General features: G+C 49.2%; 1 protein-coding gene across 3 annotated transcripts in view; it reads right to left on the reverse strand.

Moving 5' to 3' along the window:
• Positions 1–21,983, reverse strand: part of ARSG (arylsulfatase G) — an 88,033-nt gene that overhangs the window by 37,589 nt on the left and 28,461 nt on the right. Inside the window, exons 5-11 of one of the 3 annotated variants that reach the window (XM_025196254.1) lie at positions 18,024–18,211; positions 15,769–15,816; positions 14,526–14,637; positions 13,040–13,177; positions 9,724–9,783; positions 5,160–5,356; positions 3,473–3,553 (exon numbers count right to left, since the gene is read on the reverse strand). In XM_025196254.1, coding sequence (XP_025052039.1) covers positions 3,473–3,553; positions 5,160–5,356; positions 9,724–9,783; positions 13,040–13,177; positions 14,526–14,637; positions 15,769–15,816; positions 18,024–18,211 — 824 coding nt within the window. Of the gene's footprint in view, positions 1–3,472; positions 3,554–5,159; positions 5,357–9,723; positions 9,784–13,039; positions 13,178–13,791; positions 14,638–15,768; positions 15,817–18,023; positions 18,212–21,983 lie in introns of those variants that run through there. The other 2 variants (XR_003092526.1, XM_025196252.1) reach the window with 2 other exon arrangements.

Below are 21,983 nucleotides of genomic sequence, written 5' to 3' on the forward strand. Positions count from 1 at the left end.
CCCAAAAGTATGCTGCGCACGGTGCTGGACAGCGACTCAGACAAAAAGCCTACTCCCAGCATTGCTGACCTGCTGTGTGACCTCTGGCAAGCCACTTCCCTTCGCTGTTTCCTCTTCCACGCTTTGTCTGTCTCTGTTTGTCCATCTTTTATGAAGTGTCTGTACAGTGGCTGGTACAGCGGGGGCCCAAGCTCAGTAGGAACTTCTAACGATTATTGTAATTTTACACACACGCACATACGTCATTAAATCACATACACACACATATCAAATACTAATAGTTGCACCCTATTTGATTCTAATTTGGCTCCATCTACACTGTAAAAGCACCTTGACTACATTTAGACACCATAAAAAACAGAACACCACGGCTAATAACTATTGCAAAGTCACATCAACATGCAGGTACAGATTATAGTAAGCAACGCTCCTGGGACATTTTGTATTTATTCTCCACAGTCCAACCAAAACGAGGCGCTGCTGGCACTAAGCTGATAGCTGGGTTAATCTAGGCACAGAGAGCCAGCAAGTTGTGTGCGAGCCCACGATGAGTCAGGAGCAGGGAACCAAAGCAACGCTCACCTACTTTGCAAAGTGTGGTCTCTTTAGATACACAGGAAGCTGCAGCTGCAGCTGCCTTCTGCCAGGCTAACTGTGACTTGCTCAGAAGTAAACACTGCTGAAACGCATGAAAAATAAGCCAGGGATTTCTCTCCATAAAGATTACGCAATTGCATTATTGCATCAAATGACAAAGGTCAAGGATTCCTGGGAAAACCAGGCAGCGGCGGGAACTGAACGTTCGATTTCAAGGAAGAAAACAGCACATCCATTCCTTCGATAGGCTAAACATGGGGCTTTTCCAGCTGGAAGACAGCCCTGCTCTACACGCTGGGTGTTCACTCAAAACGAAGCATGAAGGACACCGGAAAACAACTCTGAGAGTCCCTTAGAGGGAAGAAAACGACTCCAGTGCTTCCTGTCCTACCTGGTACTGCACGTACACTTGACGTATCAGCTACAAAACCACAGACGTGTCAATGCTCCACGGCAGCACCAGCCGTTCCAGAGACACAGATGCAATAGATACCATGGCCAGAGAGCCTGAGAGGGGGAGAGTTCACAGGTTTGCTGCTCTCCTTCAGCAAGAGCCTAACCCACAGCCCATCAGAGTCAGCCGAAAATTCAGATCAGGATCTAAGCCAGGGAGTGTGAAATAATCCAGGCTATTTTGTCACCTGCTCTCCTCCAGGCCTCACTCAAGCCTCCTTACCAATAAGAATAATACTCACAAAACTGACAAGCCCGCCAACTAAGAAACAGCCTCCCAAACAGACTCCAGGATAGTCCTAAAGCAGGGTCTTTGCTCCTGCCATTCATTTTGTGTCAAGGTGCTTGGATACTACATTGATGGGCAATAGAGGAGAGAGAGAAAGAGAGTCTGCTGGACTGCAGTAGAGGTCAGTGTCCAAAGGGAGGAAATGTTATATAATAAAAATACAGGTATTACGGTAAAAAAAATACATGTTTCTCCCTTTGAAATGCATGCACATATTCCTATGTTTTGCATCAAGTTTAAGGAGGGACATTAAAAACCGGTTGCTCCTACCGAGGTTTATAGACACCTCTAGAAACCTAAACATCAAATGTAGATTCATAGATTCATAGATGTTAGGGTCGGAAGGGACCTCAATAGATCATCAAGTCCGACCCCCTGCATAAGCAGGAAAGAGTGCTGGGTCTAGATGATCCCAGCTAAATACTCATCTAACCTCCTCTTGAAGACCCCCAGGGTAGGGGAGAGCACCACCTCCCTTGGGAGCCCGTTCCAGACCTTGGCCACTCGAACTGTGAAGAAGTTCCTCCTAATGTCCAGTCTAAATCTGCTCTCTGCTAGCTTGTGGCCATTATTTCTTGTAACCCCCGGGGGCGCCTTGGTGAATAAATACTCACCAATTCCCTTCTGTGCCCCCGTGATGAACTTATAGGCAGCCACAAGGTCGCCTCTCAACCTTCTCTTGCGGAGGCTGAAAAGGTCCAGGTTCTCTAGTCTCTCCTCGTAGGGCTTGGCCTGCAAGCCCTTAACCATACGAGTGGCCCTTCTCTGGACCCTCTCCAGGTTATCCGCATCCCTCTTGAAGTGCGGCGCCCAGAATTGCACGCAGTACTCCAACTCCAATGCATTTCCTTACCATATTTCCTTCCCTGATGCTTACAGCCTGGTTAGTTATTGTAGGGGTATTTACAAGCAGTAGCCTGTTGGCACTGGCTTGCTAGTCTAGGGTTATTTGTAGATACTGAACTGCTTGTACCAATTTGTTAATGGAGTTGCTCAAGAGCCGGCCATGGTTTTGCTAAGATTTATTGTTTACTAGGTGACAAGAGCATCAAAATCCCACTTTCCTTATTGGAGGATGAGGGCTGGAGAATGATTTTTTAAAGAACCAAAATACTCCAAACCAAAACTGCATGGGTTTTACAGAGACACCAGGAAGAGGAGAGCAGATTATTTGGCCCGCCAGTCCCGGGACAGGCTTTTCTCAGCGCTCCTAAATCAATCTCTTCCAGGCCCTTACTATAGTTGGAAGGTGTCTGGAAGCAGAGGAGGAAAGAGATGCTGTCTTTACTCAACTCAACCCGCTCTTCCCTCTCTGGCCTAGAGCAAATGGGGAAACATGACCCATTGCACACACAGAGTGTGCAAGACAAGCAGAAGTGGAAAAAGTCTGATTCATGCATGCTTCTGGCTGCTTGCACTTAAATAACCAAACCCACCGTGCAGACGGTATGGCCAGAAAAAGCAAAAAAGCCCCACACAGATTTAGATTTGGGGTCTCCCAACATATTTTAAAGCCCTTAAATTTACCAAAGTCTTTCAAGGCTCTTTGATTCTCACAGGAAGACTTGGAGCTCACAACCATGAGGATAGTAAACCCAAGTTACTCTGAGCAGAGTCATAAAAGAGATCTTATTTATAGATCTTGGAGCATCGTCTTGTCTGTCAGGGCCCGGCTGAGGTATGCGCACTACCCAGCCCAAGCCTAACCCCCAGCCCCTGCAGTCATGCAAGATCAGACTCTTGGTTTTTAGTTACATGCATGGGAAAAGCCTGAAAACATGAGTTGCGTGCCCGAGTCTGCACACCCCCGACACACTACCTCTAAGAAGTACAAGCAGCTCTGTGCGAGTGAGGCCACAACCTGGGAGAAGCCCCTGCAGGAGATGTCTACAGACTATTTTAATGCAGCCCCAGGGTGTTTTTAGGAAAATACCCACCATTGAACAGGCGCTGGTCTCCCCTAAAGGCAAGGAAACAGATGTGTTTGGAGGCCTGGGGGTAAATCATTTGTGGCAGCTCTGAACACATATCCCAGCATTTATGCCATGGCAGGATACCTCCCTTCCCTGCTCTCAGTATGTTGTGTAAAATGGCCACAAAGGCAGGAACCACGTGGACTGCAGCAGCCCTCACCTCGCCGTCGCTGCCACGTGCCGATGAATGGGCCGACACTCCCCGCAAGCTCGCACTTCTGCGCCCACGGACCGTTATCTCCTGGGAAAGAAAGACGAACAACCCCATGAGAAACAGACAGGCAGCGACTGAAACCCGAGAAACAGGTCTGATCTCAAAGACAGCGGAAAAGGCCAGTCTCTAACCCCTGGCATCTATCTGGACCAGCTCCATCAAGACCTACTCCATATTTTCACCCAAATTGGACCCAGACTCATAAGCTTTTATTGAGCAGATTGTCTGGTGGCCTCTCCTCGTCCCAGGGTGCAGGAGAAGACTTTACTGAAGTTTGTGGAAGAGAGAGAGGGTCTCTGGGCCTGCTCTTTGGGAGCCTCACACATCCCAGACAAACACATGCCCTTCTCCTCTCTATCACGCAAAGAAATCTTCTTTCATCAGATGCTCCGGCCGGCAGAGTTGGGGGGCAGACCAAATTTCCAACCCTGGATGTTATTTTCAAATGACAAGGCCATGGAGAGGGCTGAACTTTCACATAAGCAAATGAAGCTCAGGCAGGGAGCGGAAGGCAAAAACAGATCAGCCGTTTGGCTTTAATGAGCCGCAGAGCAGTTCCTGTCCTCTGGACGACGGCGGAGCAAGATGTCCTCATTAGGGAGGCTTCTCAGCAGGAGTGGCATTGGGCTTTTTAATTAATGAGGATTTTGAGGTTTCATTTGTGACGCCCAGGTTCATTCACCCTGTCTAATGCCGGCGACTTGGTGCATTGGGGTGGAAAACAAGCTGCCTGATGGAGGGGATGCTTTCAGGACCTGACAGAAGAGAACGGCCCTGCTGTTCTGTCCCAGGGCCTGAGGATGATGTGTGAAGGGAATTCAAGCCTCTCTGAGACCATGCCAAGGTGGGTGAATCTGACCTATCTAGGCATCGGCCATGCTCTCGAATATCAGACTGCCCAATGGATGGGGACACCTGGCAGGACCTGCTCCAAAAAGAGGACTTACTAAAGATTGTGAGGGGCAATCTAAGGGACTTACTAAAGATTGTGAGGGGACCAAAAGAGCTATTTGGAGCAGAGGAACCGCTGCTTTTAGGCATAAAGTATCTAAGTGGCACCTAATTGTTCACATCCTCTGCACAGGGCAAATCCCATCCTCCAAGACACTACTTCTCTGTTTCCCGTAGAAACAGTATGAAAGCAATAGGCCAAGCCTTGCCCCTCAAATATGTTGACCTGCTCTGGGGGTGAAGCCTCTCCAACACCACGGCTGAAACCCCAGAGCAGATCAGCATATTTGAGGGCAGGGCTTGGCCTCTTGCTTTAGTGCTGTTTCTACAGGAAACAGAAGTAGCGTCCTGGAGGATGCAATTCACCCTTTGCAGAGGATGTGATCGAGACCACCAAGACCAATTAGGTGTCATTTAGGTACTTAATGCCTAAGAGCGGTGCCCAAACTTTCCTGCTGGTGACCCCACTTCTATTTCTAGGCCCCACCCCTCAATTGAGTGTCCTTTGGGCTCACAGTCCCCCTCAGGGTTATGATCCCTAAGCTAGGAAATGCTGCCCCAAAGCAATCGTGCTTTCAAAAAAAAAAGGCAGATGCCATCTGACTGCTCCTTTTTTTTTGCCTGGGTGAATCTCTGTTATCTAGCTGATCTGCCACCAGAGCAAGTGGTTTTATGGCTTCACCTGTGAACCAAAGAAGTGTGTTTTCCTCCTGGGAGCTGTCGATCTCCTCTTTCAGCCGTCCCACGAAAGCATCCATCTCCCTCAAGCTGGCTCCGTATACCTCCCTGACTGACGAGCAGGATGGTGGCTGAGCAATTACCAAGGGCACGTGCATATGAGCAAGAGCCAGGTACAGGAAGAACGGGCGTTCGCTTTTCCTAAATGGGAAAGACAGGAAGTGTGTTTAGCCTGCTGGTTTGGAGGAAGGGGGCTCGCATGGGCAGATACAGGAAAGCAAGACTGGAGGGGAAGTGGAGTGGTGATGGAAAACAAAGGCCTTTCCTAATGTCTACTGCAGGGAGAAGAATCACAGAAGGTCACCAGTGGATAGATAGGGCACTGGGCTGGGTCCAAGAGACCTGGGCTTGACTCCCAGCTCTGCTGAAGATAAGCACGCTGATGGCAGAGAGGCAACCAAGCAAGGTGCTCTCTATCCTCTATCATTCACAGCCCCCTTGACATGGGGCTGAGATCTCTCCTGCACAAAACTTTCAGCACTTGCAGCTTGGGAAGCCAGAGCTGGGGACTGCGACTCAGGGCATGGTATACCTGCCAGGGAAAAAGGCCCTCGGTCTGGAGAACAGGCTTCCCTATCCAAAGTCTGCTCCTGAAACAAGAGCTGTCCAACGCAGAGGCCTGGCTCTCCCCTTGCCTCTGGAGCCCTTTGCTCCGGAAGCCACCTTCAGCAAGTTGCAAAGAGTCCAAAGTTGCTCCGTTGTTATCAGGTGCTTGATAACTTGGCCCATAAACATGTCTGCCCTCCTATGGTCAGCAATCAGAGCAGGTTCAAGATATGTTGTGCAGCGAACAAAGTGATGGGTTCAGTCACACAGCTCTTATGGAGAGGAAGAGGAGACTGCAAGCAGCCTTCCTCCCACAGGCCACTCCCCAGCTAAGTGACCTCTGACACGGGAGCTTCCCAGAGGTACCGTCACGCAGGGGCAGGACACGGGTCTGGCACTACCTGCACATCTGTACTGTCCTGCAGAGCAAGACCCAGCTGCTCAGAGCAGCTACACTCCTGAGCTGCTTCAGCTGGACTGCAAATCAATGTGCTTGAGAGGCAAAGGATAAGGGGGAGACCAGCAAACCTGCCTCACAGGTGGTCTCAATCAGCCACGGCACCTGCCCTTGAATCAAGTGGCTGCAAGGCAGTTCCAGGCACAGGCTCATTTCTTTCTGTCAATGAATGAGTCAGTTTTTCCCTGATTCTGCTTAAACATCCTAGATTTTTTATTTGCTTTCCCCCACTGTTGCTAAGCACGAGCCCAGGGCTGCATCTACTATTGCTCCTCTTTCCTGTCCTGGATGCTTGAGGAGCTCGCAGGATGGGAGCGCACCAGGGCTGTTTCCTCTCCCTTTTTTTGGTTCCCAATCTCATTTCTCAGCAGTCAAGCGCACATGCTGTTTGGCCACACACCACTTCAACTCCCTCTTTCCTGGCAGCCCAGTCCTCCAGCAAGCCTCAGAGCAGGCACCGCACACTGCAAACACGGCAAGCTTCCTCTTCAGGCTCCCTGCTGCTGTGCCACGACCCTGACCCTGACAGCAATTCGTGCCTCCTAATTGCTGAAGATGCTCGGTGGTGGGGCAAAGCCATGCAAGCCTTCCCCGCAGCATGACATCCTGTGGGTTTTCCCCAAACGCAGTGACAAGACACAACAGGCTACAGCTACTAGATACCAAACCCATGCAGCGGACAGTGAGGAGATGGCCTGTGACATTCATCTCTAGTGCCCGTCGAGAGATTTGGGGGCTGTTTTCACGTGCTCCCCTTTGCTTACATTCCCATCCCCGCACTAAGATCTTGGATGTCCCTCTGCTTTCAGAAGTAAGGTTTAATTGATTTAGACAGCAGGATGGAGCAGTTATCTCCGAGCCCGGTGGGAAGCGATGCACATGATACTCCAGAAGGGAAGCAAAGCATGTTCGCAACAGAGTCCGGCCGACCGGGACGGCTGAGAATTGCTGTCCCTGCCTGTCTGTTTTTAAATCGCTGGCAGACGCATCCTGTTTTCTTGTTTACAGCTATATTTATCTCCTCAAAGGAGGCCTGCTCTTCCTCAGAGACCTCCGAGGGGAAGGGTGGGATGACAAGTGATCAGGGGGAACCGGATCACAGTGATGTGTGCATGTGTGTGCGCGTGCGTGTGTACATGCACATGCCTTGATGAAGGCCTGGTTGTGTCTGAGCGTGCTGGCTGCTCCAATTCCTGCCCCTGGAGTTCAGATCTCAGCAGCTACCGCCGCCGTGTCGCAGCCTTGCCATCACCGCCCGATTGCATTTTAAAAGACTGAAGATGCTTCCACAATTTCAACAAAGCGTGTTTATGCCCTGAGGCCTGCATTTCCTTCCTTTGCCTAGCGGATTTCACGCACATTGAGAGCAGGAAAATTAGTGAGTCCTACTGCTCCCTGAATAGACTCTTTCTTCCATAACCTAGCTGGAGCCAGACAGTGTTACACTCTTATCAGCACTATGCTGGACCCTGCAAAAAAAAAAAAAAAAAAAAAAAAGAAAAGGAAAGGAAAAAGAGTGTTTCTAGACGTTCCTGCTGTGGAGCAAAGCCCTTGTATAGCCCTGGTCTATCACAGCACTTTTTTCCTGCAAAGAGCCTGAAAACCATTGCTCCAAGTGCTAAACCTTGATGCCTAATACCAGTTTCAGCCTCTGCATTGCTAACTACTTCATTGCCAGTTAATCTCACAGCAAAAGCAAAGCCAATTTGAGGAGGATACCATCGTTTGCACAGCCCTACTCTACACAGTAGCATGTCACTTCGCAGAATCTGTGAGATTGTGCTGAGGTCTGTCTTCGGCCAACCTCTGCAAGAACAAGAGACCATCTCCCAGCAACATTTCAGTGCAAAAGTATGTCCCAGTCCCATCAACTCTGTGTCTATAAAGTATATATGCAATAAAGTACTTGTGGGGAATAAATTAAACTTGTAAACATAAGCTTTTTGGGGGTAGGGAGCACCACTTTTTTGTTCTGTGCTTTTGCAGCACCCAGTGACTCTTGCCTTACCACAACACCAGGTAACAGCAATAAGTAATCATTTGGCCAATCAGTATCAATTAGCGTTCTGCCTGGGGAAACCCGTTAGGATCCTCCTCCAGGAGGAGGTGTTGGCAGGGGAAGAGCCCAGAAATAACCTGCTTCGTCTCCACTCCATTCAGCTATACTTTTTGCTTGACTTTTGCCCCATCACTTAATAATTTAGCCACAAAAAAAACCCTGTAATCATTTAATCAATAACTCAAGAAGGGGGCTCTTAGAATCACAGTCCTGGACTTTGTACCTCGTGTTCACAGCATTTCCTTGGATGGAGCCAAAGCTCACTGCCACGAGCTACTCAACTCTGACTCATCTAGTTGAAAAACAGAGAGATGATGGATTCCAAGTTTTCTCATTGCTGAACTATGATGGTTATTGGACAAAGGTAAACCAGAGTAAACTGAGCCATTTAAAAGTTAGATAAGCAACCACCCAGACTGCTTTGTGAAACAGCAACCTGTTTTATCCAGTTCTCAGCAAACACAATAGAAATGCCCCCCAAAGACCTAACAATTTGTTAAGAAGCTTTTCCATTAACACTGAGGAGGGACACCTGGCTGAGAAGTTTTGCTGAACTCGCCCAGCCCAGCACTGCAGAGCCCATCCTAGGGCGGCTGTGTGGGAACAGGGTGCCGAGTCTCAGCCATTCGAGTCCCTGGTGCATTGGGCAGTTTGTAGGAAAGGCTGCAGCAACCAGCAGCTCCATAGCTTCAGGATTCAAGTTCAGCTTTTCCCTACTGCCCCAGCAGGATTCAGAGGGACTCCCACTAATATGTGATGATCCTGCTCCAAAAGCAGATGGTAAAGTTTGTGTGGTGCAGACCTAAGCAGCTAGCACAAAATTCAAGGTGTAGCATGTTGTTCTCACTTGGAGGAGAAAGGGGCTTTCTTGGTATAACCCTGTTTGCTTGCAAAGAATATGCCAAGTCCAGTGTCCTTGTACACAAGGGTGAATCAAAGCTCTCTGGGCTCTTTCAACCAGTGCTCAGCCAGTGTGTTCACACTCCACCTAAATGTGAATTAACCACATCTAGACGAGCCCTCCCCAACCTCCCATCAGGCAGAAGCAGGTTCTGTAAAAGCAGCAGATCGATAGCAGGACTTGGGAGTTCAGAGCCCACAACTCAATGACCTAACCCTACGTCCTGGGTCAACAACAGGATTAGCATCTCACAAGCCTCTGTGCCTAGAATAAAATGCTGTAGACCCTGTGACTATCATGAGGATCAGGTCAGGACAACCTAGACCTTGAAGTCACAACACTCGGAGTGCTAGGCAGCTGGATTTTTCCCTGCTTGGGTTCCAGTTATGACTTTAGCAGCCATGGTTTCAAGAGCTGCCAGGACCAGAAGCCAATATTTTATTCCAGTTCAAAACCCTGTGCTTGCATTGCCTGCCAAGTACACAATCATTTACAGCTGTGACTAGCAGGGTTGATCACACTCTTTTAGCAGCTTTTACACTCACCTGAGGTAAATAATTGCTCCAAGTAGAGGACAATGGAGAATCTCCCATCTGGGCACCGGTCTGACGGGTCAGAGCAATATGTCAGCGCTTCCCATTGTTTCAGACATAAGTGGCCTCTCTCCTGCCCTGCCTCAAGGGTTTTGTGTTTTATGAATGAATCTGTGAGACTGGGCACATAGTCACGGAAACCCTTAGAAAAGAGGTGGGTTTTGCATTTGTCTCCGAGTTCAGTGAGGTTTGCCGTCATTCCTACTTCTTCTGGCAGCAACTCTGACTAAGTAGCTTGTGAACTCAGTTGTGAGAGGATCTTAGCAACTGAAGAAATGGAGCAATAAATCCAAATAGTAGATCAGGAAAATGTGGTTTACAACACCTCCAAGCTTATGGGGTACCAGGACAAGAAAGGATTACCAGCCCTGGACAATGCATCAGAAGGAAGAGTCTAAGCCCTATATTCCCATCTCAACCCTATGTAGGGTGGCCATCAGAGAGGACAGTCCTGTTCTCCTCTGTCCTCTATTGATATGAAACCCAATGCCTTTATGTCCTCTATTTTTTTCTTCAAGAGAACTGATCAAGAGAAAAATAAAGGCGTTGGGTTTTGTATCAATAGAGTAGCAGAAAACTGGACTGTCCTCTCCCTATGGGTTTTGCAAGATCCTTGCCCAACGAAAATGCCTGTGCATCTGCTAACTTGATTAACTAGACAATAGGCTGCTAAAAATATCTGTTCCAGCAGCCATGGGTATCTTTTTCATCTGGATCATCAGTCTTCCCTGTCCCACTAAGCTGTCCCGGCTGAATGGAGGAGGTTGTCAGCTCGAAAGCAAACAAGTGTCTCAAGGACAACCCAGGAACAGCTCTCAAAGGCCCCCAGACACAGCAATGAACCCCTGACAAACTGTCTTTTGCTCCAGGTACTCTTGTGCTTCCCCAGACTCCCTCACACCGTAGTAACAATGGGAAATGCTCTGCTCAACTTTCTAAGCTTGGGAACTGAAGCTGGATGCCCTTTCCAAGACCCGTTTTGCTTCCTCTCTTCTGAATTTCAAAGGATCTAAAATTCCATCGCTATTTCCCGGAAACCCTTTGGGCCTGATCCTCAACTACTCTGTTCATGAGCTTGAGTCAGAGAGTGACAAGGGAAAGGCACTTGCGTGCGCCTTGGCAGGACCTCTCGGCAGAGGAACACTCCTCCCATCCAGACAGAGCCCTGCAGGGGCTGCTCAGCTCAGCTGGGATCACACTAGGCCTTGACCTCTCAAAAGGAAACCTCCTTCTTCAGAGACAAGGTTTTTGTTTGAGTGGTTTGGCCCCAGACCTGCACAAAGGCAAAAAGCCACAAGCAGCAATCATGCCCAGCACAAACATATAGCAACAGACTGCTCACCTGGGAGCCACACCAGCGGTCTCCATCCCTGTCTTCCCCCCAGCTCCTTCGTCAGGGGAATAGGACACACCTGTTCTCCACCAGCAGGTCCCTAACACCTCCAGATGCCTTCCTCCTCCCAGCTGCATGTGGCTAACTCCTGCTGGTGGTCCTGTGCCCTGGAGCATGACAATGTGACCGGGTCTCAGAACAAAGCTTCTCACAAGCATAGTCTAGGGGACATCTTCACCAGTGCACATTAGCTGCTTGGCACCTCCACGCTGACTCAATGCAACCAGGAATCCATCTGCCCTTGCTGGGTAAGTCAGGCTTGGGGTTGCTTTGAATTACAGGAGTGGCACAAAGCAATCAGAGCGTACAGATAACTCCAGCCAATGGTCTCTGCAGGACGGCCTGGGAGATGGACCCAAGACTGAAGGGAAAGGAACAGGGTTGAGAAAAGGAAACTAATTCGTGCTGGGCCACGAGTCCTAGTGAGGAGATTCAGCCGAAGTGGGATGGGAAGGGACGTGATGCAAGTACCATGCAAGGGCCTGCCTGCCCTTGTCTCTCGGTGAAGTGTAAGGGGAATGCACTAGCCCTTACAGCTGGTCTGACCAAAGCACCGAATGGGCTGAGAAGCAGTCGGCACAGGCTGCTGTGCAACGCACGTGCTGCAGCCTAGAAAGGTCTGCTCCATCTCTAATTTCCTTGCCCCTGATGTCAGTGGTTCAGCTCACATAGGAACATAGGACGGGCCCTGTGTCCTCGACTGTTAGGAGCTTTGTGATTAGAGTAAAACCAATGCCTAAAAGCATCAGTATTTGATCTGACAGCAATGTTTCCTTTCCTTTCCCCACCCAGTGAATGCTAATTTAATTGCACGTCTTACTAATTTCTTCCTTGTTCCGAGAACAAAACGAGGCCTTCAGTATGCCTGTTACATAACTATCGATTACATGCCTTGACCTTTCCAGAACATTTTATTTGTAAGCACATATGACTACTTCAAAGGAGAGATGCTGAAAACAGCAGTATTTCTTCAGCACATCCAGAAGACCGCATTTACTGACCACCAGGCTTCTCCCTCTCAAAGTGATTCTCTAGAAACGTCCTACTTCACAACCCCATGCCCTGCAAGGCTCAGATTCACTAAAACACCAGCTAGGGCAGTAACTCTTGCTCTGCTAGCTCTGCAGCCTCTACATCACGGGGAGCTCCTATCAACTTCTCTAGCACCCGGGGTAAACCAAAAGAGCAAAAAGGAGCAGGGCTGGGAGTGTCAAAGGCCAAAAGAGCTGTGCCTGCTAAACACCCTTCCCAAAACAACCTGGAACTGAACCAAAGATTCCTGAATTTCACCTCCTTTTTGGTCAACTCAGTGTAAGTCTCGTTCTCTTCTAGCAGCTGGTGCCGCAAAGAGGATGACAACCTACTGTTGCTGCTAGTGACTCCAGAAGTCTGCACGATGATAGCCACCTTGCTGATTGACCGTGACCGGTGACGGGGTCAGTGTGATTTCACGTGCTGGGATTTCTGACTTCTCTGCTTGTTCTTTAGAAACCTAGGAGTCCAGTGTTAAAAACTGGGATATGATTGTGTTACTAAAAACTGTCTCCTACAGCACGTGCATGAGGGAGCTCAAGTCTGGGATTCCCCAGCTCTTCAGCGGTTAACTTTGCAACCAGAATGTGTATTTAAGGTAGTTTATTGTATATGTGTCAGTTCCTAATTTTTTAAAAAGCAAACTAGGGAAGAAACCCTACACGCTGATCCTCTGCAATTGTATTGACCTCCATCGGGGTCATCAGGAGGACTGGGACCATTACACCCACCACTCAGACCTCAGGGCACGGGGATTGTCACTGATGTTTGCTATTGGAATTAAGCTCCTCAAAGGCAGCACTGCAATGTGGTGTCACCAAGGCTGATGCTTCACCTGCTTACCTGGCACACTGAATGAACCGAGTTGCTTTTTCTGCATACTCCGCAGCCAAGCTGGTCAAGTTGACAGGCTGTTGGACAATACTGATGTTTTCAAAGAGAGGAAGTGCCACCTCGGTGTAGCAGTCCTTCCCAGAGCTGCTAACAAGAAACCAAAAACTTTCCATTACTCAGAAACTCATGGTTATGAATAAACAGAGGGGGCTTGGTGGGGCCCAGACTTTGGGACATTAGGTCAATAGTGCTGTTATGACAAAAACCAAGTCTTGAACCTCTTGTCTCAGCTGCACGTGTAGTGTAGATCTCTGCAGGAGATGAATTCAGTCCCTACTTACCAGGCCCCCGGGTGGGAAGTGGAGCATGTTATTGTTGTTCTAGGAGAGCTTAGTGGCTCCAACAGAGAGGCAATAAGGCCTGCCCTACATTACAAACTTTTGTCAACAGCAGCTGGCTTTTGTTGCCACGGGTTTGCACGGGTTCACACACAAATCTGAGATAAGTCAGCAAATCTGTCTTTTCTTGGCCAAATGACACCATCGCCTCCCTGCACAACCCAAGCCCCCCACTGGCATGCAGCCCTTGGCTTAGGGGGTTCAGCATTACCCGTGTTGGTTCCTCACGTCTGCCAGCCACAATCCCACTGTGGCCATTCTGGACACAGTTTTGAACTTCACTGCCCAGAGGTCACAGGGACTGAAAACCCTCCCTGATCTTGCTACTATCTTTTAGGAAGGTTTATTTCTTTACTAGCCCACCTTTGCAGGCTGACATGGATGGACGGCACCTAAACCTCATCCTTCTGCCTGGACCAGAATCCTGCATCTCCTCAGCTCGTGTGGGCGATAGGCAGGACAAGCCCAGCTCCGGGGTGCTGCCGGCATAGAGGTGTTTATGCAGGCTTCCCGTAAGGGATGCAAGCCCGTGATTGCACACAGGATTCAACGAGCGAGCTCTGCCCTGTGGAGCTCCCAGACTGAACTGACACTCTGCATGTGGAGAAATGAGGCAGAGAAAACCTGAATGCCAGGCCCCAGGTGGCCCAGGGCATCTGTGGCAATGGCAGGAAAGGAGCCCAGATGGACTGAGTCCTAGGCAAGCATCTGAATCACATTCTGCCCTTGGATGTAGTTTTGCCACGTGTCTCAGTGGGCCTCCCTTGCGATTCCTCTCTGTCGGATGCAGGATGTAGCGTAGGCTGGTTTCCCAGGGTTTCCTACACGGGTTTTCTCCTGGACAAGAGGCAGCAACACCAAGGAAGAACAATATAGAGGACATATGTAAACAATTTAGAGACCACCCAATTGCTCCAATCCAGCCACCCCGTCCCAGTTTTATCAGAGGGAGCAGAAGAAAGGATCCAGATCCTGAGATCCACCCATTCAGCAATAACATGTCGAGAGAGAGAGAGAGAGAGAGAGAGAGAGAGATGTTTTGACCCTTGCTTCCATCAGCCCACTGACTCCTCTTCTCATGGCGGGAGAAGTTGTACCTTGTCAATGCAGAGTGCCAAGGGCAGGCTGGACACGGAGGGAGATTGTAGCCTGGGGTGTCAGTACAGCCCATGTCGTGACTGTAGGGGATCCCGAAGTAATAGTCGAAACCTGGGATCCAAAGGAGCGTGTTAGTGTGTACACAACTGCCTGCTGTCCGCGGGTGTGGTTTGGCTGTTACACACTGTTGACACAGTTGGTGTTGCTGGGTTGACAAGAACAAAGGGGGTCAGGTCTATCCTGCAGTCAGAGCCATGCAGCAACTGCAAGAACCCGCAGGGCTCCTGGCTTTGCCTGCACAGCCCTAGGGACCCAATTCATGTTGGAGCTGAATGCAAACCTAGTGATACATCACTGTTTGCATTGCCCTGCATTTCTTTCCCAGCCCGGTGCACTTTTGGAACCAAACTTCCCAGGGAATTTGGGAGGGCACATACAGATGATACGAGGTGACACAAGGAAGTGCAAACTAAAACCAACATTGGACTTCATTGCCCACGTGAAGATGGACTTTTAAGGTCAAATCCTCCCCAGGGAACAAGCCCCAGCTGCAACAACCAAAGAGGCCCTGGGTATAACCTTAAATGCAAAGGGAGATCCACAGATGAAATAGCTGCTTCAGCAGCTGGGTGCCAAAAGGCAAGGCCACCTCGTATGTGCATCCTGCTCTGCACAGCACCCCCAGCACTGCTGTAAGGAAGCTGGGCAACAAGTGCTCCAATGGAGGGATGGGAGGAAGGCTACTGAAATGCACACAGTAGGAGCAGGGGTCACCATCACCCCTTACACCCACACACCACCACCCCTGGGCTCTTTTGGTGGTAAGCAAGGGCTTGTCCCACTTTCCTGCTGTCTGCACACACGGGAGTCATTATGATTCCTACCAAGGGGGCAAAGGGGAAGAGTAGACTGCAGCCCCTTCACCTCTGGCAGGATCCCTGCTAAATAACATAAAAACATAAGAACATAACAAGTGCCTTACTGGGTCAGGCACTGGTCCATCTAGCCCAGTATCCCATCTCCAACAGGAGGGAATGCTGAACCAGGTATATCTAGAGTGATCTATCCCCTATTCATTAACCTCCCTTGACTGAGTTCCTGACAGGTTGCCTGCTCCCCGCTCTCACAGGGCAGCCATTGAAAAAGAGGAGAATGGCTTTTAAAAGAGAAGGGGTAAGCATGAAATAGAAACACTGGCTGATCTCTACCACAGAAGAAAGGGAGAACCCCAAAAGTCCTTACCGCGGAAGTTGGGATGATAGAGGCCATTGTGCCCAAGGTGCCACTTGCCTGAAAGAAACCAGCAGACAGATAATCCTGCTTCACCTGCTGCATTTACAAGCAAGCGCATGCAATGCGCAGAACACGGTATTTGAGCCCAGCGCCTGACACCGCTAACTATTTCTGTACATATGACCTGCCCGTAATGCCCAGCCTTTCTCTGGGACCAGAAGAATCGTCTGTGGCTGCATAGCTCCTGCCTGTCCGAAGCCCTAAGGATGCTTTGGAAGACGAGGCATTCTGTGAGAATCTAAACCATCTGTTCCTGGCTTCGGCCTCTGAACTGCAGGGCATGTCGTGTTCTCGTCTGCTCTTAATAGGGTTTGCCGGTGTAGCCGTTCCAGTACAGCTACAATTGCAAAAACAGTGCCAGAGCAACGAAGATTCGCTGCTCTGCCCCAGCTCTGGACCGTGCTGTCACCGTCACAAGATCCCAGCCCTGGAGCAGCTCCATGCCCAGCTGCAAGCCCTGCCAGCACTGCTGGGGCTGGTCTCCATGGAAACCCTGGCCCCGGGCTGGCACTGGTGTCTCCATGGAAACCAGCCACAGCAACGCAGGCAGGGGCGGCAGGGGCCCAATCCAGCCCACAGCCTGGATTTTGCCTGCCCCTGGCCGAGAGGTAAATAGGCACTTGGGAAGTCAAAGGGGCCCGAGTCACATCGCTCCCTTGTGTGCGGCTGGCTACAACAACCAGCATGTACTAGCCAGAAAGGCCCAATGGGCAGCTGGGCCTTGGGAGATCTTTGACCTATTCAAAGTGTGGATGCAGCTTATACCCGACCCAGAATAAACTATATCAGCAAAAGAACTTTTTCTTAGTATGACTGCATCTGCCGGGAGGTTAGAAGCAAGATATTTTTTAGGCTCCAGCGAGCATAACTATGCCAGCAAAACTTTTAAGTGTAGACCAAGCGTAAAATCACGCACTGCTCTCAGATTCTGCCAAAATTTGGCACAACGTGACCTAAGGATTAATTAAGGAGCTTTTAGCATCAGCTTCCTCGGCTATTTACCCACATCAGTCTGCATGCAAAGCGACCCTTGAAGCCAAGGAATAGCTTTGCATTGTAAATCAATGGCCAGCTCTACATTTAACTAACTGAATTTCCTGAGACTTTCTTGCATTGCAATTTGGATGAGAGTCTATGTTTTCCTCTCATTATCCACAGATGACTGATATGATACACTAGGACAACTCCATTGGAAGCTGGTACGGTGTCCCGTGCACCTACAACAGAGAGTCTGAAGCTCCCAAAGTACTGACATATTTTATCCTACATGCCAATACCAGACAGTATGCCAATGTAAACTCAGAGCTTGTGCGTACGGAGACATCATATATGTACTCATGTTTAGATTAAAAGTTACTATCTGTAGAAGCAGCAGCTTTTCTGAAGTTGAGTGACTTGCTAATTTAAAAATTTGATCAGGCCAAAATATCAGCTGAGCTAAGCACCTCAAAATTGTACAACCCAGGCAGGGGTTTTAAAGTTACAAAACTGCGAAAAGAGAGGGAGGAGAATGAAGAATATCTTTGTCTTCATTCTCTTTAATGAATGCCTGGATTTCCCTCCGGGTTGGGAAGTGGTGCCCAGGGAGCAAAATTGGCGCCAACAGGTATTTTAATAAATTTGATTAAATAAGCTAGAAGTGTGCAGAGCAGACAGTCCCTGGACTGAGTAACCAGTGCACCGCAACTCTGCCCCTGAAGTACCCGCATAAGGGAGTGTCAGCCTTCACAGAATAGTTCAGGATCTGACCCACACATAGTCACTGCCAGACATGGAGTTGGTCAGCCAGTGCCAAATAAAACAGAGTTTCCTACTGTAAACCCCGCATTGGGAGGGGATTATTCATTATTTGTGTTACAGCAGTACCTAGCAGCCCCAATCCAGATTGTAGTTTGTGTTACACCAGTACCTACCAGCCCCAATCCAGTTTGAAGCCCCATTGCACTGGACACTACAGAGAACACCGCAGGCAGATGTATCATAGTCTCTGCTTCCAAGAGACTACGGTCTACACAGTAATGATGCTGGCAGCCAATCCCATCCTGGGCTAGATTTAAATCATGAATTAGCTCCATGGACCACCAAAAAATTCCCCCGAGCTACTGGCCCACCTCTACTTTGCCAGAGGCAATGGTATGTCTACAGGGCAGCCCAGACACAGAACAAGGCGAAGGCAGGTGTTTGCAATGCACTGCTTCGATTACCGATCACGGCAGTGAGGTATCCGGCGTCCTGCAGAACCTCAGCCAACGTGGTTTCGTTTAGGGGGAGGCCACCAACTGAAGTCACAGCAAAATTGTGGGTCACGCCATTGCGAGTGCCAAGCCGTCCCGTGAGGAGCGAGGCGCGAGACGGGGAGCAAGTGGATGCTGCCGAGTGGAAATCCACCAACCTGGAAGACAAGGAGGCAACAACATGGCTGAGGATTTTTAACTGCAACGTTTGAGACAGGCAGGCTGTGGTTGTCTGGCCAAGCGTAACAGATTCACGCACTTTGGGGCTGGTTTGACAGGAGACCAGGGGCACACACAAGTGCACAACTAGCGGTAGCATGTATTACACTGTGATTTGAAACGCAAATGACCCTATTGCACGTGGCAGTGGCCAGCAACATGCCTTGCAAGTCATCTGGGCTGCAAGTAGCTCACTGGGTGTGCAGAGCTCCACAAACCACTCTTCTGTCCATCCAAGCACCTTCTGCACAGAAGGGATTGGCACCAACAAAGCCCTGAGCAGAGCTCGTGGTTTCCTATGGGAAACCCTATGAGTCTGGTTTTCCTATGGGACAGAGTCCTTCCCTCACCGTCCTTCTCCCACCCCCTTCCCATCACTGCACCAAGGACCCAATCCTGGAAAGCATCTGAATTTGCAACAGCACATAAGCATGAATTCAAACATGTACTTGAGTGCTGTCCTGAATCAGGGTCCAAAAGTATGTGCGTCTGAGGCCTTTCTAAACCAGCTGGTACCTCTCTGCAGTCTGCCCTGACCGTACAATGTTGTACTACTTCAGTTTAATCACACTCTGGGTCAGTCTATTGAGTTACTAGATATCATTCTGGGAAACGATTTTGTGAACAGGTTCAGCCAGACACAGTTCCCATGTCAAATGCCAAATAACCTTTAGGACTGAAATCCTAAATGAGACACTCAAATGGGCAAAGCATTAGGAAATGTACAGCTAGGATGCCGATGCTGTAGCACTGAAGCATGAGAAGAACAGCAGTGGGGGTTTTTCCCCCATTTTGTGAAGGATCATTGGCGTTACTGGTCTGGATCAGACCAGTGGCCTGTCAAATTCCCATAGCCCATCTCTGCCTGTGGCCAGTACCAAAACTTCCCGAGTGCGGCTCAACAACCCCACAGCAGGCAGATGGAAGATAATTTATTTCTCATGATGAGCACCCCGCCCTAGACCCCATCCATGAGAGAGTGATGTAAGCTGTAAAACCCAAGCTTGAATACCACTTTTGTTCCTCCCTTCACCTTGAAGACATACGATTTGAAGAACGTAACGGACAGAATCAACTCTGCATTCTTGTATCGAAAGCTTGTGACATATTAAACAGTTAATGATTGCGTACAGCCTTGATAATGGAGACTCTACATTCATACTTAGGGTTATTGTTACCATGCACTGTGCACCCCAGCAATCAGACATGACAAGCATTTTTCACGTGAGATGTCTCTGTGGCTTCTACACAAACAGACGTGGTAGGATTTCCTCTACAACTCTTATTGATTGCGGTCTATAAAGATAAGATCCATTTTTTTTAATTATTTGAACAAAAACCTGCCTCTAAATAGTTGCTGAGTTCCTTCCTTTCCTTTTCCATGTCCTTGGGACAGGGTATTTAGCAAAATTTGCAGATATGCTGGAATCTGACAGGGCCACGCCGTGAGCGCTTCTGCTGCGGCCTCAAACTTGTGACCTTGGTAACTGTCCATTGCGACTTGCGACAGAAAATGCAAATACTTACTTATCAGCTATTTCTAGGTTGTCCAAGCCCAGGTTCCCTGTCACTATCTCATGTTGGCTGCAATCATGATGGACGCCATGAAAAACAAATATGTTGCAACCCACGTCCTAACCACTGTCCCGACATAATCTAGACCATGTTTGGCTCCATCAAAACACCAACTCAAAGGACTCCAGGGGCACTGCCCAGCAGAAAAATGAAGATTTCCTGAGGCCACTTGCTAATAATCATTGCCACCCAAACCTAAGGATCCTCAACCAAATTCCTACTTCCAGACACAGAGAAAACTACTTGCTGTGGTATCTGCAAACGCTCAAAGGAGAATGGAAACACACATCCTTTCCCCCACATCTGTGATACAAAGAGTGGCTGCAAACACAATAGAAAGCAAGGCCATAACAGCCACGATTCACCTGACTATCACGACAGGAGTCCAGTCCCATGTACACAGGCTGACTCCTCTCTGCCAGCATTAACAGGACACCGGAGTGAAGCTGAATATCAGAGTGGGAGGATCAGGTACAAGGACTCCTGCCCAGATGCAGAGAGGCATTAAGGACCCATCTTATGTTAAATCTAAATGGGCAGACCTCGAGGAGAGGTCTCAATGCAATTACCTGAGAACTGCATGGATAATTTGCAGGGGTAGAGAAAGGCAAAGGCTGAGAGTTTGACCCTTGGTTTCTTGCAGAAGTGCTCAGTCTGCCAGGAGAGTCTGAATTTGATTTGGAAAGGGCGCATGAGGTCTCTGGCTCTTAAGCCAGTCCCAGCCCATTGGCATCACTTGCTAAACTTCTCAAATTCCCTGGAAAAGTAAAAGTAATGCGGCTCAATCATGATGAAAAAGGAATGGCTTCAGGGGACTCTTGTATAATAACAGACCAGTTCTTTATGGTTTAGCAGAGACTTGCCTTTCGGAAAGCTAAGGTACCAGCCAGGGAAGGTGGGCTCCGATATGTGATGCAGTCTCCAGCCCAGTCCCCGAGTTTCATAGTTTCATGGTTGTTAGGGGCTGGAAGGGACCTTACAGATCATCAGGTCCAGCCCTTTTGCACTTGGACAGGAAAGACCTCTGGGATCAGATGACTCCAGCAAGATGGGCATCAAGACTTCTTCGAAGATCGCCAGGGTGGATGACTGCACCACCTCTGGGGGAGCCTGTTCCAAACCCTCCGCACGTGACTTGTAAAGAAGTTTTTTCTTATGTCTAGCCTGAAGCGATCCTCAATCAGCTTGTGCCCATTATTTCTTGCCCTCCCCGGGGGGCCTTGGTGAATAGACGCTCCCCCGAGCTCTGATGTACGCCCTGATATACTTATTGGGTGCCACCAAGTCCCCCCTGAGTCTTCTCTTCTCCAGGCTGAACAGTCCCAAGTCTTTTGGCCTCTCCTCGTATGACCTGATCTCTACGCCTCTAATCATGGCCCTCCTTTGGACTCTCTCGAGCTTCTCCACATCCTTCCTGAAGTGCAGCGCCCAGAACTGGATACAGTCTCACCAGTAGAGTGGGAGGATGGCATCTTTAGTTTTGCTTGAGATGCCTCGGCAGATGCATGCCAGTGTCTGATTAGTTCTGCCAGCTATGGCATTGCATTGGTGGCTCATGTTCATTTTGTTCATTTTGTTCAATCATGACACCCAGGTCTTGTTCAGGTTCCTGGCTGGCAAGGCAATGTACCCATCCCAACGGCAAAATGGTCTTCTAAAGAGCCCAGGGTAAATGAAGTGTCACAGGAAACCTATTTCTCAGGTGTTCAACCTGCCCCACTGGCGCAGGGGAATGGGGCCAGCAACCACGGAGGATTTTCTGCTCTCCAGTCAGCTGTACGCTGCTGCTCTGTTACCATGTGGGACACAAACAGCAATTCTCATCAATACCCAAGCGGCAAGCAGCCGCATGAAGGCAGCAGAGGGGCCCCAAATCCCAACCTGTTCCCCAGACAGCGATCCATCTGCAAAATGAAAGTATTTAAACTGCTTATCAGCGGTAGCAGCGAGTACCTTCGCTGCCCCGTTCCTGTTGGGAAGTTAGTGAAATGTCTGATGTGACATTATGGCTGCACAAATCAACACATCTTTCATTCGGGGATTGTGCAAAGCTTGTGTTCACTCTGCATGGGAACACACCAGGAAGTGGTGCAGCTCCTGATTTCTCTCAGGAACTTTAGGGCCCCGCTTCATGGC

This window comes from Alligator sinensis, unplaced genomic scaffold (genome assembly GCF_000455745.1).
Source record: "Alligator sinensis unplaced genomic scaffold, ASM45574v1 scaffold282_2, whole genome shotgun sequence".
Classification (NCBI taxonomy): Eukaryota; Metazoa; Chordata; order Crocodylia; family Alligatoridae; genus Alligator; species Alligator sinensis.